This window comes from Bos grunniens, chromosome 9 (genome assembly GCF_055505025.1).
Source record: "Bos grunniens cultivar Pamir isolate PY7600 chromosome 9, Bosgru_T2T1.0, whole genome shotgun sequence".
NCBI lineage: Eukaryota > Metazoa > Chordata > Mammalia > Artiodactyla > Bovidae > Bos > Bos grunniens.
Genome location: NC_141173.1, coordinates 94,925,505 through 94,944,376, shown reverse-complemented (window position 1 = coordinate 94,944,376; position 18,872 = coordinate 94,925,505). Strand labels below are relative to the sequence as shown.

At 43.2% G+C, this 18,872-nt stretch overlaps 1 protein-coding gene across 4 annotated transcripts in view; it reads left to right on the top strand.

Moving 5' to 3' along the window:
- The first annotated feature begins 13,317 nt into the window (after nt 1-13,317).
- The window catches only part of TMEM242 (transmembrane protein 242), a 43,266-nt gene continuing 37,711 nt past the window's right edge, over nt 13,318-18,872 (top strand). For 3 of the 4 annotated variants that reach the window (XM_086318534.1, XM_086318535.1, XM_086318532.1), the window contains exons 1-2: nt 14,409-14,518; nt 15,010-15,110. In XM_086318534.1, coding sequence (XP_086174660.1) covers nt 14,431-14,518; nt 15,010-15,110 — 189 coding nt within the window. In that variant the 5' untranslated portion in view covers nt 14,409-14,430. Of the gene's footprint in view, nt 13,455-13,993; nt 14,151-14,408; nt 14,519-15,009; nt 15,111-18,872 lie in introns of those variants that run through there. The other variant, XM_086318533.1, reaches the window with a different exon arrangement.

The following is an 18,872-nucleotide window of genomic DNA, read 5'->3' as shown; positions in this document are numbered from 1 at the left end:
TGATTGTTATCTGCCTTCCTGTTATGGTTCTTACTATATTTCTCATTATACAGTATTAAGTTGGCATTTGGACTCATGAGCCTGATTAATGTGATTCTTCCCTGAGAGACAAATCTGTTCTTGCTCTGCTGACAAAACCAAGTTGCAGAGACGAGCAGAGCTGAGCTGGCCCATGTCCTGTGACATAAGCCTTCTGGGATATTCTAACCTGTCACGAGGGCAAGAATTTCTTCTAGCTCGTTGCCATCAGATATTAATCCTACTTCTGCTCAGAAAGCCCTAGGGACAAGGAAACAGTATAATTCAAGGCTCTTAAATCCATTTAGGGGACGTTTCACATTTTCAGAAGGTTCTTACTTACAGTGATGAAACCTAATCTACGTGCTCACCCTTTTCCCCGTGTTTTCTGGGATAGTCCCCTTCCTCCTTTAGCACTTTCCCTGAACTCTTTCCTTAGATGACATGGTTAAGCTTTCCCTTCATCCCAGTTACATCCCCTGCATCTGCCCTACTCTCTGAGGATGTTCCCATAGAGATGGATCAGAGATGCCAGAGCTGACTGGCAGACCCCTCGCAAGCAGGTGCACCCCTGTTGTGTGCCTTCTGTAAAATGTAACAAGCATGCCCTTTAGGTCTAGGCTCAAGTTATCTACAAATACATTGAAACAGCCAGAGCTGAGGAGAGAGATCCACAGCATGGCTTCAGGTGTTTCCTTCCAGGAAAAGGAAAGGAAAGGAAAGTTAGTCGCATAGTGTCTGACTCTTTGCGATCCCATGGACTGTAGCACACCAAGTCCTCTGTCCATGGAATTCTCCAAGCAAGAGTACTGCAGTGGGTTGCCATTCCCTTCTCCAGGGGATCTTCCTGACCCAGGAAACAAACCCAGGTCTCCTGCATTGTAGGCAGATTCTTTACCAACTGAGCTACTAGGGAAGCCCTGTTTCCTTCCAAGTGGGACATAAATCAGTACTCTCTGGGAATCGGTGCTCACCAGCTTCAAATATGACCAACCTGACTGGGACTTCCCTAGTGGTCAGTGGCTAAGACTCCATGCTCCCAATGCAGAGGGCCCCAGGTTCGACCCCTGGTCAGGGAACTAGATCCCACCTGCCGCAACTGAAGATCCCACATGCTGCAACGAAGCCCGAAGGTCCTAAGTGGCACAACTGAGATCAACGCAGCCAAGTAAAATACAAACACAAAAAAATTTAAAAATACAAGCCATCTTATTGATAGAGTTATGAAAGAAAGGACTTTGTCAAAAGTCTACAGAAATAAAACAGCATACTAGTAATCCACAGTGATTAATGATCCCCTTTGACCCATCCGTGATGTGCTTCAGTGGAACACAGCACACAAGGAGAAAGCCAGCGCCTGGAATAAGATGTGACTCCTGGAGGGACACGCATGATGGACTGAAGGTGGAGTGTGGGGTATGAGAACCCACTGCTGGTAATAATCGGAAACATAGCAAGCCGCTCAGCTCCTGGCAGCTGTGTGGGCCCTGGCTTCCAGAGGGTGTGTTGAGTGGGGAAGTGTGGGGCACAGGTGTGCAGCTCTTCAATGATCTACTGATGCAAAAGAATTTTATGTTAGAGAGGAGTTCGTTTTCCCAATTTTAGCCACGAGGCCATAAGGGCTAGGGACAGCATCACACATAAGCATGCCAGCACATGGTGGATGCCAGAGGAAGAGGAGCTGAATAGGAGACCTTGGGGGACAGCTTCAGGACTTGAGGACAGAGACCCGAAGGGTTTCAGGAGTGGGGAGTAGTCGGATCACGGCTTTTGTATGTGTTGCAGATCCAGGGAACCATGCAATAAACGGGGCTCCTGTGGGGCAGAGTTGCTGGCCTACAGATGACGTGGTCTTTGGGTCTGGTGGTGATCCTGGCCCAGTTTGCTTTGGCCAGGGCAACTGGGTCACATGATTGTGCGACAGGAAACCTATAAACCTCTGCAAGTGTCCCCCAGAAGCTGAGGCTGTGATCAGCCTATAACAACACACCATTGGATTTTTCCAGTATGTGCCACTCCTATAACTGCAGCACATGGTAATCCTTTAAGAGAAATTATGTAGAATGTAGAATGGGTCTGAGCCAACTGGTTGCTCTACAACCAGGAGTCAAGATGGACCTGCGGCTGTAATTAGGAGAATTTCAGTAAAATCCTTCCTGGATATAAGATAGTCCACCCCATGATCTCATAAGGTCACTCTTATTTTCATAGTCATGAAACTCCATGAAATGCAACCAAATAAGGATAAATATATAGCAGGGCTTGAAATAGTAAATCTAATTCTACTGTAAGTCAGTCTATTTTGGTTTCTCAACTGTACGAATTCAGAATGTGCTTTGGGGACTGCATTTTTCTTCCTAATTGATTGGAATGATAGATTATTCATGACCTTTTTGGATTTCCCCTTCCCCTGACCCCTCCAACAAACAGTTCTATTTCTTCTCTCTTAGAATGTGAAGCATAGCTCTAAACTTGACATGGGAAAGTGAGATATTATTTTTGGCTCAAGTAGAATTAAAACTTCCACTCCTGAGTGAAATCTGGTCTTTACTAACCCAACCACCCTTTGGGTTCAGACTAATTGAAGGGTGGACACATTACATTTTAGATCTGACCTTGAGCTGTAAGAAGGGGAAGCGTTGCTCTCTGCTCCCTAAATGGAATAGCCTCATGTCTCCAAACCTTACTACAATCATAAAGTTCGGAGGGAGACAGCAGAAACAATCCTAGTGATCAATTAGTTCACAGTTTCTCAAACTTTAAAGTGTATATGATGCTCCCAAACAAAGGGTTCTGTGGTCAGGCTCCCTACACAATGTCTGCCTACTGCCTTCTCTACTTGGAGACTCTCAGTTCAGATCAGATCAGTGGCTCAGTTGTGTCCGACTCTTTTCGATCCCATGAATTGCAGCATGCCAGGCCTTCCTGTCCATCACCAACTCCCGGAGTTCACTCAGACTCATGTCCATCGAGTCGGTGATGCCATCCAGCCATCTCATCCTCTGTCGTCCCTTTCTCCTCCAGCCCCCAATCCCTCCCAGCATCAGAGTCTTTTCCAATGAGCCAACTCTTCGCATGAGGTGGCCAAAGTATTGGAGTTGCAGCTTTAGCATCAGTGCTTCCAATGAACACCCAGGACTGATTTCCTTTAGAATGGACTGGTTGGATCTCCTTGCAGTCCAAGGGACTCTCAAGAGTCTTCTCCAACACCACAGTTGCTGCTGCTGCTGCTAAGTCGCTCCAGTCGTGTCCGACTCTGTTAGACCCCATAGACAGCAGCCCATTAGGCTCCTCTGTCCCTGAGATTCTCCAGGCAAGAACACTGGAGTGGGTTGCCATTTCCTTCTCCAATGCATGAAAGTAAAAAGTGAAAGTGAAGTCGCTCAGTCGTGTCCGACTCTTAGCAACCCCATGGACTGCAGCCTACCAGGCTCCTCCGTCCGTGGATTTTCCAGGCAAGAGTACCAACACCACAGTTCAAAAGCATCAATTCTTGAAGACTTGGAGACTCTGGGAATCCCTAAAGCAAAGCAATCGGTTACATTTTGTTTGCCAGTCTTATCTGAACACATTCCCCCTTTTTGTCTAGATAGAAAGTAACAGCTTTGGGAACTGACATGACATGGAACACACTTTAAATAGTGCTGATCTATTCACTCCTTTCCTCATTTTACAGAGGACAATGAGGCCCTAATGAAGAGACATAGAGACAGTCATCCCCCATGCCTGGCAGGGATGGGAAATTGACCTGGCTTCCAGACAACTAGTCCAGGCTCTTTCTCTCACCTTGAAAGAGGTGTCATTAATGGTGGTAGCTTTGATGTATCCCCTAGTACATTTTCATTGTCTGGAATTTGAGGCGGTATTTATTTATAGTGCACTCAGCAATGAATCCATCAAATGTGCTGAATGTTTCTAAAAGGGCATTGGGCCCTGTACAGCTGACCTGGATAAAACATTCTCTTTTAAATTGCATATAATTTACTATATAGTGAAATATTTTATCATGCTATATAATCCCATTCTAGAAGGTTATTAATTTAAATAAAAGAGTAAATCAGAAAGACATCTCAATAAAATATGTCACGAAAATGAAAACATATGGCCCAGTGAGAAGTAATCATAGACTGTTCTTTTAAATACAGAGTGCAATAGTTGGTGAACCAAAATTATAAAAAGTTGTCCAAAGGTCACATGTATATTTTTTCAAATTGTGCAAATTCAAGTAGTTTGAGCATTCTTTGGAAGCAACATTTTTCTGACTTACTTTCTGAAAATGCATTTTGAATTTATATGCATTTTTTTTTACAATACTTATTTCCTATTTATTTGTGATTTTTGCAGGGGTTCAAACCAGTGAATAAAAATCAGTTTTCTTTTCACAGAGAACTTGATATTCTACTATTATTTTCAGAATCACTGTGATGAAAACCTTACCTGGCAAGAGTAATACAAAAGAGAACTTGAAGGTCTCAAAAGATCGTGCAAAATCGATAGCAATCCTCATTAAAATCAAACAACCCACCGAAGGTTCTGATATTTGGCTTCTGATCTCTCTTAAGACAGTGGTTTTCAAAGTTTGGTGTTTGTCAAAATCATCTGGAGAACTAACAGAGATGACAGAAGCCCAGAATTGTTTCATAGGGACGGAATGGGTCTCTGCATCTTCACCTCATTCTCCAGCAATGGTCTCCAAACCAGGCTGATCAGAGTTATCTGGGAAGTTTTGAAAAACAAGAACAACACCCCCCCCCCCCCGCCAGACTTCACCTCTGGACACTTTGTGAATCTATATGCATTTTAGCAATTCTCGAGTCATGCAATTATTTATGCGATCTAGTTCTAGATACTTTGAAATCTTTCTTAAGATTTTTTTTTTTATTCTGCCTAAATACACTTAAGGCATTTGTCATTTCTGGCATGCATGTTAGTCACTTAGTCATGTCCAACTCTTTGGGACCCCATGGAGTGTAGCCCACCAGGCTTCTCTTCTTTACCAACAAAAGTCGATCTAGTCAAAGCTATGGTTTTTCCAGTAGTCATGTATGGATGTGAGAGCTGGACTATAAAGAAAGCTGAGCACCGAAGAACTGATACTTTTGAACTGTAGTGTTGGAGAAGACTCTTGAGAGTCCCTTGGACTGCAAGGAGATCCAACCAGTCCATTCTAAAGGAGATCAGTCCTGAATATTCATTGAAAGGGCTGATGCTAAAGCTGAAACTCCAATACTTTGGCCACCTGATGCAAAGAACTGACTCATTGGAAAAGACCCTGATGCTGGGAAAGATTGAAGGCAGAAGGGGACGACAGAGGATGAGATGGTTGGATGGCATTACCAACTCGATGGACGTGAGTTTGAGTAAGCTCTGGGAGTTGTGATGGACAGGGAGGCCTGGCGTGCTGCAGTCCATGGGGTCAAAAGAGTCAGACATGACTGAGCGACTGAACTGACACTTAAGGTAGAGCTTCCCAAGTGGTACTAGTGGTAAAGAACACACCTGCCAATGCAGGAGGCATAAGAGACACAGATTCCATCCCTGGGTCAGGAAGATCCACTAGAGAAGTAAATGGCAACCCACTCCAGTATTCTTGTTTGGGAAATCCCATGGACAGAGAAGCCTGGAAGGCTACAGTGCATGGGGTTGCAAAGAGTCTGACACGACTGAAATGACTTACCTCGCACACACACACACTTCAGGTAAGGGATATACCCCAATCAGGAGGGATATTTTAAATTGGTTCCTAGCTTCTGAAAATCAAGTTTTCAAATATGTTTCCAAAGCCAGTCCTGACTCCTGTGATACTGTTTCATGAACCAGAGAAAGCACCCCTTCTCTAGAGCAACTGTGCCCCTGCACGAGGGCACCAGTCTTGGTGAGTGAACTGCAGACTGAACTCCAGTCTCACCTGACCCCTGGATGGAGGCCCTCCTGAAAATGAACAAGTTGAACAAAGCAAAGGTCTTTTCTGCTTCCCTTCCTCTCCTCCAGCCCTCCACGCCTGATCTGACCTGACCTGACCACCCAGGCCTTCACCCTGACCTGATCAGGTTCTGTCTACACACTATGGGCCTCTCAACTCATCCTGTGACTTACAGAGTCCTGCTGATGCTCAGGGCTCAGGATCTGACAACAGGGCTCCTGACCACGGGCTCTTTTTAAAAATGCCCTTGCTCTTTTAACTGGATCTGTGCCTTGCAATGATCAGTCACCATCTCTGGGTCTTTCGTTCTGCCCAAGGTCAGGACTTCTCCATGAGCAGGTGTCTTGTTGATGCCAACCTTCCTGTCTGAACTTCTGACTCTCTCTCCTGCCCTGCATCTCATGATGCCATACTAATGACTTAGAATTCCTCCTGCTTCATCTCACAACTAGACCACCTGGAGTGAAGGCCTTTCTTCCTATGACTCCTTAGGCATGTGCTTTGTCCCCCAGAACAAGCCTGCTTGCTACTGAATCATTTGTTGGGGTCTTAGTTGCTGAGCATATTTCTAGGAGGCAGCCCATTCTCCACAAGCCCTGCTCTGAATTCCAAGATCCCAGCACAGGCTTAGTAGCAAAACCTGCCTGCCAATGTGGAAGACATAAGAGACACAGGTTCAGTCCCTGAGTAGGGAAGATACCCTGGAGGAGAGCATGCAACCAGTATTTAATCCAGTATTCTTGCCTGGAGAATCCCATGGACAGAGGAGCCTGGCAGGCTACAGTTCACAGGGTCACAAAGAGCTGGACACGACTGAAGTGACTTAGGATGCACGCTCGCACAGTCCAGGACAGATGGTGACCGATCTTCTAGGCTCTCTATAACCACGTGTGCAATGATAGTTACTATTTAGAGGGGTGATTTTGAGCAGTGTGGATTTCAAAAGCAAGAAATAAAAATTTCCCTTCAGTCCATATTTTACTTTTTGAGGCATAACATAGAAAAAATACAGCTAGAAAGAAAATCAATCACAAAGGTTGAAGCAAAAAAGTGCTTTGATGAAATTCTCACTTAGAAAAGTGAGGGCCAGGGAACTACAAGCTCCAGTGAACCAAAGGTTGTGCCTTTTGACTCCACCACAGTAAAGCCAGGGCCAAGACCATAATAGGTGCTCAGTTAATACTTGCTGAATGAGTGAAAACTAAAATCAATCTAAACATCTCACTTAGTCCAGAAAGTTTTCTTGTTCTAGTTCATATAGTCACTCTTTTATCATACATGTGAGAACTTGTTTTTCAGTCATTTTGTAGTTAATTATCTTTAATACATCAGAATAAGAGGGATAGTTAATAAAAATAAACACAATACACATAATAAGCACAAATGATACTAGTTGGGCTGCCCAGGTGGCTCCGTGGTAAAGAATCCATCTACCAATGCAGGAAACGCAGGTCGGATCCTTGGGTCACAAAGTTCCCCTGGAGGAGGAAGTGGAAACCCACTCCAGTATTCTTGCCTGGAAAATTCCATGGACATAGGAGCCTGGGGGGCTATAGTCCATGGGGTTGCAAAGAGTCAGAGACCACTGAGTGACTGAGCTGCTGCTGCTGCTAAGTCGCTTCAGTCGTGTCCAACTCTGTGTGACCCCATAGACGGCAGCCTACCAGGCTCCCCCATCCCTGGGATTCTCCAGGCAAGAATACTGGAGTGGGTTGCCATTTCCTTCTCCAGTGTATGAAAGTGAAAAGTGAAAGTGAAGTCACTCAGTTGTGTCTGACTCTTAAGGACCCCATGGACTGCAGCCCACCAGGCTCCTCCGTGCATGGGATTTTCCAGGCAAGAGTACTGGAGTGGGGTGCCATCGCCTTCTCTGCAGGGACTGAGCACAGCACAGCAATTGGTTGTCAACAAGCCCTTCCAGGTGATTCCAGTTATCAGCCTCAAGCTTGAGGATCCCTCCGCAGTGGATAAGGACTTGATGAAGCTGCTTTAAAATCCTGGCTCTGTCACTTAACAGCTGTGTGCGTTGAGAAACTTAGTTTCTCAGTGTTTATGGTGTCAACTGAAAAAACGCCTAACCTAAAAGTTGAATTCTGTCTTATTTGAGGACCTTACAATGACACTGGTGGTTGATATCATGGATCTTAGTAAACATGAAGGAAACGTGGGGCCGTATGCGAAATATTAGGTTGGTGCAAAAGTAATTGCCGTTTGGCATTGCTGAACTTTGCGTTTGATACTGGAACACATTCTGCTGCACATTTCTCACTTTTTTTATTTATTTTTTTGCTAATGACGTTACTTGCTGTTTACATTTGTCTTCAACTATGGAAATGATGTTAGACAAAAAGCAAATTCGAGCATTTTTCTTATTCTAGTTCAAAATGGGTTGTGAAGCAGTGAATAATGCTGGCATAAATGGAAAGCTATTTTACTTTTGGCAATGTTAGAGGGTTTTCTATGACTGGGATACACACACGGGACTAAAAATAATCCTGCTTCATGTTGCCAGACTACTTGACAATTTACAAAATGCTTGAACAAATGTGATCATATTTGATCCTCACAAGGAAGTCGAGGAACATAGTTAAAGAAATCATGCGCATGACTCTTTCATAGGAAAATATCTAGTGGAGAGTGAAATATAAGAGCTTTCAAAAAGATTTCTGGTCTATCATTAACAATAACAACTCAACTGATAGCATAGAGAAAAGATAGATAGGATACTCTCTGTAATAAAGAAACAATGAAAGGAAAGAACCTATAATGGCAACTTTCATTTATCCTGATGAAGACAGATATATTATTCAACAGTTACGAACTGTGGTTATAGACTACAATTCTGAGACGAAGGAATGAGATGCCCAAAGTGAGTAATGAGACTCAAACTTTGGAAGTCTAGTTTCAGCTCACTGAAGAGGAATTATTACCATACTTATCATTTAGATTGCATGATATTGATTGTCGTGCCCTTCCAAATAGCTGTAACTTTGGGAATCCAGAGCAGGTACTGGGAAGAGTTTAAGAGGCTCTGGTAGTTTATTGTAGGATGCAGATTCTAGGCAGGGTTCCCAACTAGCCTAGAGTCTCCTTCTGACACATGCTTCTCACTCTTGCTTCCATGATTTCCAAGAGTTGTCACTTGATAGCCCACTGCAGAGTCTGGTGAGTTATTCTGGAAACCTACATAATATTTCTACTTAAATAGAAAATTCGTCTTTTAAATAGGTGATCTGTTTTAAAACATTTTTACTGTTTTCTTTCCTTTTTCCCCCTTTACATAAAAGTAACAAGTCCCTTGTTGAAAATGATTTAACATTATAGAAATACGTAAAAATGTTGATTCCCTGGGGCTTCCCTGGTGGCTCAGACGGTAAAGAATCCGCCTGCAAGGCGGGAGACCTGGGTTCAATCCCTGGGTTGGGAAGATCCCCTGGAGAAGAGAATGGCTTCCCACTCCAGCATTCTTGCCCAGAGAATTCCATGGATAGAAAAGCCTGGCAGGCTATAGTGCTTGGAGTTGCAAAGAATCGAACATGACTGAGCGACTTTCACTTTTACTTTAGTCATTTTACTTATTAAGGTAGAAAGTAAAAGACATACAATTAAAAAATTTTCACCCCGCCCTTTCCTCAAGGTGACCTCCATTAATAGATTTGTGTAAGATCCAATGGATCTTTTCTTCTGTGTGCTGTGTTCAGTCACTCAGTTGTGCCTGAGTGACTTTGTGACCCCATAGACTGTAGTCTACCAGACTGCTCTGACCATGAAATTTTCCAGGCAAGAATACTGGAGTAGATGGCCATTTCCTACTTCAGGGGATCTTCCCCATGCAGGGATTAAACCTGCATCTCTTGTATCTTCTGCATTGGCAGGCAGGTTCTTTACCACTGTGCCACCTGGGAATGCACTTACTTAGGCAATAATTTTTAAAGATCTCTGCACTACATTTTTGACAGCTACCTTAAATCAAGAAGCAGCAAGAAGCATGGCCAATATGTGATCCTTATCAGATTTTAAAAAGAATTCAACCTCATACTTTAAATAGGGCGAAACTGAAGTTCTCAAGAAATATTTTTTTAAAATAGCTGGAGGGGAAAGCCCATCAGTGTTTGGAACTAGCTGGAGCTAGGGCTACCCAAATTCTGGGAACTGCAATGCTAACAGGTTCCTAGATGTCAAAATTTGAAATAGAACCTACAGGGGCCAAGAGGTTTGAAATAAGAATGTGATGAGAGGCATCACTGGTATGGACTCTGAGCTGACTAAAAACTAACACCAAAATAGCAACAGAGTCTGTCTTGGATGAACTTGTTTTCCCAGCAGCCTCTTTTGCTTGCCAGACCGTTCTATTACATTTTTCTGAAAGGGACTCATACTTCCGTTGAAAAGGCAGCCCCGCTTGAATTGCATGGTGCACCATTTAGGAACTTTCTGATCACTGGTTTCCACTTGGAAATGCTCTGTCTGGCTCTTTTAGAACTAGAGTCCCTGTCTTATAAACACACTATGCTCCAGATGTTTGCAAGTCTCCTGTTTGGAGCTTGTATCCAGCATTTCCATAGAAACCAGTCTAGATGAGATTTCAGGGATCCTAGAACAGATTCAGAACTGATTCAATTATTCAGATTGCACCTGAAATACCCAATTGTGGGCCCTGTAGAAATATGAGACCTTGGGTAACAGTCTTTAAGCTTTCTAACTTGTGGTGCCTGGGATGCCTAATCTCCGGGCCAGGGACTCTCCACCCTTGTATCAGGCATGTTTGCCAGGCCTGGGAGAGAACAAGGCACAGGAAGCTGGGGCCAGTGAGGAATGGGGTTGTAATTCCCTCGAAAGCTCGCCTTGTCCAAGTAGGTCTCGGTCCCTCCTCTCCAAAGCGTGTGTCTGACAAGAATCCTCAAAATGCAAATTGCTCTCTAAGGCAGAGTATCTGGCTGTTTGCTTGAATTGCCCCTCCGCCTTCTCTTTACCAGGAAAACGAGCTTTCATGTAGGAAGGAGAAAAGTTGTCCTTTACATTTAGGAGTTAGAAAGAAGGGAGGAGTTTGTGAACCTCGTCCTCAGGAATCAGGACAGACAGATGCCCACAGGGTCTGAGGTTGCCATCTCAAAATAGACACAGGCTCCAGAGCCCCGGACACTGTAACTTTTAAAGATGTTTTACCTCTCTTCTGTTTCTTATGGTAAATAGTAATATAATCCTTAAAATAAAAAAAATGTCTATGCTTTTGGTCAGGGGACATCCAAGAATGGGGAGAGTTGAGGAACCAGCATTTTTCCTCTCTAGTCTTGCGAGAAGAGAATTTCAAGTGTTAAAGCAGTCCTGCATTTTTGTTTGTTGGGAGTTTTAAAATTTCTGAATCAATTTCAGTACTGTTCAATGGTCTGTTCATATGGATTTTAAAGATGTGAACTGTAAGTAAGGCAGAGATAGGGCTTCCTAGGTGAGGCCAGTGGTGAAGAATCCACCTGCCAATGCAAGAGATGAAAGAGACGCAGGTTTGAAAATCCCTAGATTAGGAAGATCCCCTAATGCAGGAAATGACAGCCTATTCCATTATTCTTGCCTGGAAAATTCCATGGACAGAGGAACCTGGTGGGCTACGTTCCATGGGGTCGCAAAGAGTCCAATGCAACTGAGCGACTGAGTACAGCCCAGCAAGCCCTTCCAGGTGCTTCCAGTTATCAACCCCAAGCTTGAGGGCCCCTCGGCAGTGGATAAAGACTTGGTGGGGCTGCTTTAAAATCCTGGCTCTGCTGCTTAACAGCTATATGTGTTGAGCAAGTTAGTTTTTCAAAGTTTATGGTGTTGACTGAAAACACATAACCGAAAAGTTGAATTATGTCTTAAGGACCTTGCTGCTACTGCTGCTACTAAGTCACTTCAGTCGTGTTCGACTCTGTGCGACCCCATAGACGGCAGCCCACCAGGCCCCGCCGTCCCTGGGATTCTCCAGGCAAGAACACCGGAGCGGGTTGCCATTTCCTCCTCCAATGCATTAAAGTGAAAAGTGAAAGTGAAGTCGCTCAGTCGTGTCCGACTCTTAGTGACCACATGGACTGCAGCCTACCAGGCTCCTCTGTCCATTGGATTTTCCAGGCAAGAGTACTGGAGTGGGTTGCCATTGCCTTCTCTTAAGGACCTTACTAAGGACTAAATAGCCTGGAAGTCAGACTTTTAGATAGCTCTGAGGAACTGTTACAAAAGAAGTAAGGGAGGAGCCAGGATATTGAGGAGCTTTTGCTGAAAAACAAATAAGTAGTGGAACGTCAAAAGATTACTGGTAATCACAAAAAAACAAGACATCTCAAGTTGATTTTAGTGCTTTTCTTTGTATGAGAAGACGCAAGAGACTGGCTCATTGAAATCATTCCTTTGATATGCACCTTAAGTATCTCGGGCTAGTATCCTGTTTTTCTCCATCCGAATTCACCTCAGGGTGCACCGTTGGGGCAGTTGCAGTGGCTGATGGCTGGATGGAGGGCAATATTCTTTGTTTACTGAAACACCAGGCAATATTTTTTGGGGGGTCCACAATGGAGAAGATCAAATGAGATAATTCATTTGAGGCACTTAGGGCAATGTCAGAGGCACAGAAAACACTAAATAAATGTTATTAGTAGCTGCAATGGTCACTGTGTATAAGGGGAAGCCCTTCTTCTGTGTGGGTTTGTTGACAGCCAATTGCTAGTCCCCAATCCCAGAGTTTTTGACCTTAAACAAATTAGCTTAGCATTTGCCAACTTAAAGAGCTCTTTCAGATGCTGACGCTGTGCTTCCAAAGAATCCAAAGTTTAAATTCTTTGAGATTTCTCCCAGTCAGAAACTTAAACAGAGCAGGAGTGCTCAACCTGGCTCGTTGTCAGAAGCCCTGTTGAGCTTGTAATCTGTCCTGCTTGGACCTTCAGAGCTGCCATCTTCAGTGATAGGACCTGGGCATCAATGCTGCAAACAGCTACTGGAATTGAGGGGGATAATAATTAGACCTGAGATACGCTGAGTGTCTGGGCCAGGCACTTTACTTACCTTGCTTCATCTAATTCTTACAGCAATACTGTGAGGTGGGTACTATCGGTTTCTGTATTTTGCAGGTGGGGAAACTGAGGTACCTGAGACTCAATCAAGTTCACAGAGCTTAGAAGCAATTGAGGACCTAAGCCCAGGTTTGGGCTATTAGTTGCATTTTAACTGATGCATTCCCTTACTCATTCACCCCAAATTTATTTTACATGACCAGGTAATACCCTAAGACCCGGGGCATGTAAAAATGAACAGAGATCTCCATTCCCATCCTCAAGAAGTTCATGGCTTTTGTTGTTGCTCAGAACTAACAAGAATGACAGATTGCCTCATTTTTCCAAGGATGACGTCAGGTGTCTGTGTTTGAGAGGTTGAAAAGATTTTCCATGGCTACCAGCTTCCTCCTCTCAGTGGCCATTTAATGAATCCACCAGTGTCTGCAAACGAGCCCTGGAGTCTGAAGATCAGGTCTGTCTGCTGGCCGCAGATGGTGAGCGTTCTAGGGCTGCCTTGAAGTTCCGAGTTAGCAACTCCTTAGGGTGGTCCTTTGCTCTCCCCGCGGGGGTTATGCCATTCACTTCAGTTAGCATCCAATCCCCTCGGATGGCCGATCAATCAAACCTTGGGGGTAGGAAGCGCATCTCTACCGGGCTGGCTGGCAGTCTTACAAGCATAAAACCTATCAGTTCAGTTGCTCAGCCATGTCCGACTCTTTGCGACCCCATGGACTGCAGCACGCCAGGCCTCCCTGTCCATCACCAACTTCCGGAGTTTATTCAAACTCATGTCAATTGAGTCGTTGATGCCATCCAGCCATCTCATCCTCTGTCGTCCCCTTCTCCTTCTGCCCTCAACCTTTCCCAGCATCAGGGTCTTTTCAAATGAGTCAGTTCTTATAAAACTAAGTATATGTCTGTTCTCTGACTCAGCAATTCCACCTCTAGGTATTTCCCCCAAAGAAATGAAAGCATATATTCACCCTGTCACTTACATCTAAAGTGACAGCTTTACGGTTACGAAATTTCCCAGCAAAGTACGGAGGAAAGACTGAGCCAACTCCCTGGATACAGTGTGAAGCCGATCGTGAAACCGAGCTGCGGGGTCTCTAACCAGGCTGAGACTAGGCTCCTGGCGCAATCTGCGACCCCTCACTGCCTCCTAGAGTCAGAGCCTAGCAGTGTTTCAAGTAGGTACGGTATTGAAGCGCAGCGATCATCACCTTGGAGCGGGCAAATGATCCTCCCGGGTTAGACAGTCGTGGAAGACACTGCCCCCCAGGGTGCAAGCTACAGCATCTTCGCCCGGGCTCCGAGGGCAGCAGAGAAGGTTTGCGTGCAGAGGTCGTTCTCCGGACCGGTATTCGGGTTGCACAGAGGGAGGTGGCAGCGGAACCTTTCTTTTCGATCTCGCGCTCGTTTCTACCCGGGTCCAGTTGGCGGCGGACGCAGTAGCGAAAGCTCAGAAACATGGAGGCGGGGGACGCAGGGCCGGCTGAACCGTCCTCTCAGCCGGAGGCCTCGGTGTCTGCCGATGACCGGCTTTTCCTGGTTAAAGGTGTGGTGTGGCGAGGTGCGGGTGTCAGGTCAGGCTCACCCGGGGCGCTAGCCTGCGCTGGAGCGGGCGTTCCCACGCACACGCTGCCGGGGGAGACCTTGGTTTGAGTGCCCTGAGTTTAGTGGCTGTTCTGTATAGGCTGCATTTACCCCGTTCCCTCTGTAGTTTCTCTCATGTCTCCCCCCCGCCCACAGCACCTCCCCTTTCTAACTCCCAATGTCTCTTTTTTCGTCCTCGGGAGAAAGAGGGTAAGAGACCCTGTGCCTATTCTGTACTCTTGGGACACTTACACTAGAATGGCCTCAGGAACCAGGGGTCGTGCGGCCACGCAGGTTTCACAGCCGCTATCATTTACCTTTGCCAGGAGCTTCTTAGCTATCGTTTCTCGAATTTCGAAATTGATTTTTAAATAGTATCTGAAACTTATTTGTGTCCATCTTTTTAACTTCAGGTTTTTTGTTTTTTCTTCCTGCCGCCAAAACTCTTGACAGGTGGAATTTTCCTTGGTTCTGTTGCTGCAGCAGGAATGCTAGCTGGATTTGCCACAACATTGTCTTTGGCTAAAAAGAAAAGTCCTGAGTGGTTCAATAAGGTTTGTGACATAAAAATCCGTTGGTAGCACAATTACTGTTTACAAATCAGTGGCAGCTGTTTTGAATAGAAAGTGTTGATGGCCTTTCGTATTACTCTAAGAAGTAAACCAGTGTGGACTTTGTAGATTCAAGAAGGGTACAGATTAATCAACTGTCTTTATTTTCATTTAAAAGAAGTAATTATGTGCTTTTTAAACTGTTAGCAGAACAAGACTTTGAAAGCTCATCCAATACATTTCCTATTCACAACATGACCTTAAAGCTAAATCTAGGTAAATTGTTCTTGGTTGTAAGAGGCCCCATATTGTATGTAGCACACACACCCAAAAAAGCGCCAATATTATTCTTGAGACAGCACTACAGTAGTTATTTCTGGCTCAGAGATGTTAAAATGTTGGAATATAGTGCATCTTGGTATAGGTGAGAAACAGGCCGGCTCTTTGAACCTGGACACCATGCACGTTTGTGCAGTACAGCAGCCCCGCTCCCTAGAAAGTTGTCTGTTGTGTAGTTGTTGTTTAGTTACTTAAGTTGTGTGCAGCTCTTTTGCCACCCCGTGGACTGTAGCCCATCAGGCTCCTCTATCCATTGGATTTCCCAGGCAAGAATACTAGAGTGCATTGCCATTTCTTCCTTCACAGATCTGCCCCGCCCAGGGATCGAACCCACTTCTGCGTTGGCAGGTGGATTCTTTACCACTGAGCCACCAGGGAAGCCCTTAGCCCGTAGTATGTGTTCAATAAATTTTGGTTGAATGAGTATAACCAACTGAGGGCAGAAGACCCTAATTCCGTGAGCGAATTTGAGCAGTCACCTGTCATGGACAAGTTGAGTAATTTTCTTCCCATTGTGGTTGTTTTTCTGCATTGTCCTGTCTCTACCCTACCTACATCTTATGGTTTATTTATCCATTAACTTATTTCTTCAATAAATTTAAATGTTTAATAAATAAAATAAATGTTTATTTGGGATCTTTTATGTGCAGGCACTGTGCTAGCTAGGTATAAGAGATACAAAAATGAACAGAACATGTACCCCTCAGGAAGCTAGGTCTGGTGTGGGAGACAGATGTTATATAAATAATCACACAAGTAACAATATAATTACAATTTGATATTTTCTTTGGAAAAAGTGATATGTGAAAAATCATAAACCAGTTGAATTCCTTTTTGACTTGTATTTATCTTTAATAATCTTATAATTATATTTAAGCCCTAAGAATGGTGGGAGACCACATTAAAAGTGCATTTGGTTTCTCCTCTGAATATTCTCAGGGTTCATAGGGAGTTTTCCAAATCACTGTTAGGAACTTCATGGTCATTTCCTCCCTATGTTACAGAATATTTTCCGAGCAGAAATATGTATCTTGAGGCAGAAATCAGTGAAACCTGAGTGATAATGATGCTTTAATAGTGGAGTTTTGGTTGATTTCTAAATCCAAGTTAACATGATAACCTTTGGTTCACAGATCTTTTGAGAATCTGATGAAAGCTAGCAATTCTCTCTCTCAAAAAAAAAACAAAAAAAACAACACATGTTCACAACTTTGCATTCTGTTTTGCAGTTCTAAGATTTAATACCTTTGATATCAAATATCTTGATATGGCCTTTATGATCTAACACAGTGATTTTCAAACTGAGGCCCACAGCACCCTGGGGATTCTTGAGACCCTTTGGGGGGTCTGTAAAGTCAGTTACTGTTGTGGTCCTGTTAAGACACTTGTGCCAATGGTACAGAAGCAGTAAAGGATAGAAGTGCTGTGCTGTGCTGTAGTTGAGGCAGTGGCCCCAGGTGTACTGGCAGGCAGTGTGGTCTTCCTTTTGCGCACCTGTGGTTAATGCCATCTTTGCAGAAGAATATCCTTGTTGAAGCAGTAAAATTATTTTTACTATCTTGACCCTTGAACATAACCTCTTTGTAAGGTCTGTGTGAAGAAATGGGAAGTACACATAAAGCACTTTGCATTATACCAAAGTAATATGTTTTTCTCAAGATAAAGCACTTGTGTGATTGAGTTACAGTCTGAACTAGCCACTTTTTTTCATGATATATTGTTTTCACTTGAAAGAGCAACTGACAAACTGTAGTTATTCAGAAGTAGGTAGACGTTTCTTCAAAATGAACCTTCTCTTCAAGCGAGCAATTGTTAGTATGTATCACCACTAATAAAATTCTACCCTTTATAGGTAAAAATTGTATTTAGAAAACTTATATCTGCCATTGTGAACTTGCCAGCTGCTTAAACACTTGAAGCTTTTTTCTGAGATTGGTAGTGATATTAATGATGTGATTTTAATATTTAATAAATGATGTCAGGAGTTTGAAAGATAACTTCTTCTGGCAAGTCAGTTATTTTCTCAGTGATCATGATGCGTGAATGAAAGTTCCATTCAAAATGCAAAATAGACCAATGGATTTTAATGTAACAAAGTACAACAATTTATTGATACGATTTTTTATTCCATATTGCAGATCATTTTTAAGAAACTATTTGTCAAGTTTGGGTATATATCAAAGAAAGGCTATTAAGATACTCCTTTTTCCGACCACATACTTGTGTGAGGATAGATTTTATTTGTATAAAAAAAAAGTGAAAGTGTTAGTCGCTCAGTTGTGTCCAACTCTTTGTGACCCCATGGACTGTACCCGACCAAGCTCCTCTGTCCGTGGAATTCTCCAGGCAAGAAGATTGGAGGGGGTAGCCATTCCCTTCTCCAGGGGATCTTCCCAACCTGAGGATTGAACCTGGGTCTCCTAGATTGCAGGCGGATTCTTTACCACCTTGAGTATTTGTGTACTTCAACCAAAAAACATTTCAACAGATTGAATATAGATAGATGCATGTGTGAAAATAAAGCTCTTTTGTTAAACCGGACATTTAAAAGATTAGCAAAAATGTCAAACATTGCCTCTTTTTGTGCTAAATGTTTTGTAGGATGGTTATTTTAATTCACATAATCAGAAATCTTTGGAATCCAAGTATAAATGGATCCTGAGATCAGGAAATTTGAGCACATCCTCTTTTGGAAGTTAAATATTCTTCAAATAACTGAGTTATTTCAAGACCCATTTAGGTAATGAACAGACAGAAAGGGTGAGTCATCATCTTTCTGATACAGCTATAACTTCTGAGAAATTGTAAGAACAAATGTTTACTTTGGTATAATGCAACACAGCTCTTTCTATGATGTAAAGAATATAGCAAAATATATCAGCTAAGAATGCTCTGCGGGAGAAATAGCTAGATTGAACATTCTTTTTAAATATCAGAATTTGATTTATATCAGATTCATCCCAAGATTAAACTGAAAAAGAAAAAAACCAAAAACATGAACCTTATTCTTAGGGAAGCAGTTGACTTTCTGACCAACTGAACGATTTGTTCTTGATAGTTTCTGTACCTGTGAATAATAGATTAAATCTTCCTAAGAATACATAGAATATAAAAGGCACCGTGCATTTAAGCATAAGAGGTATTATAAATATACAAAATAATAGAAAACAGTTCTTCTATTTTAGGTTTTAAGGATCATAACTGCATTGTGATTTGCTAAAATCAACTTCCATGCGCACACGTCTTCATTTTAATTTAAATGAAAAGAATAAACAATGTGGCATTGAAGAAAAATACAGCTTTGATTTATACATATGTGACTAGCGCATGTAGTTATATCTAAAGAGCAACATTATTTTTTGGCAAGTCAGTCTTTGCTGCTGCCAGTCAGTGAGTGATCATTTTTAAAACTCTGAGCAGGCTGTA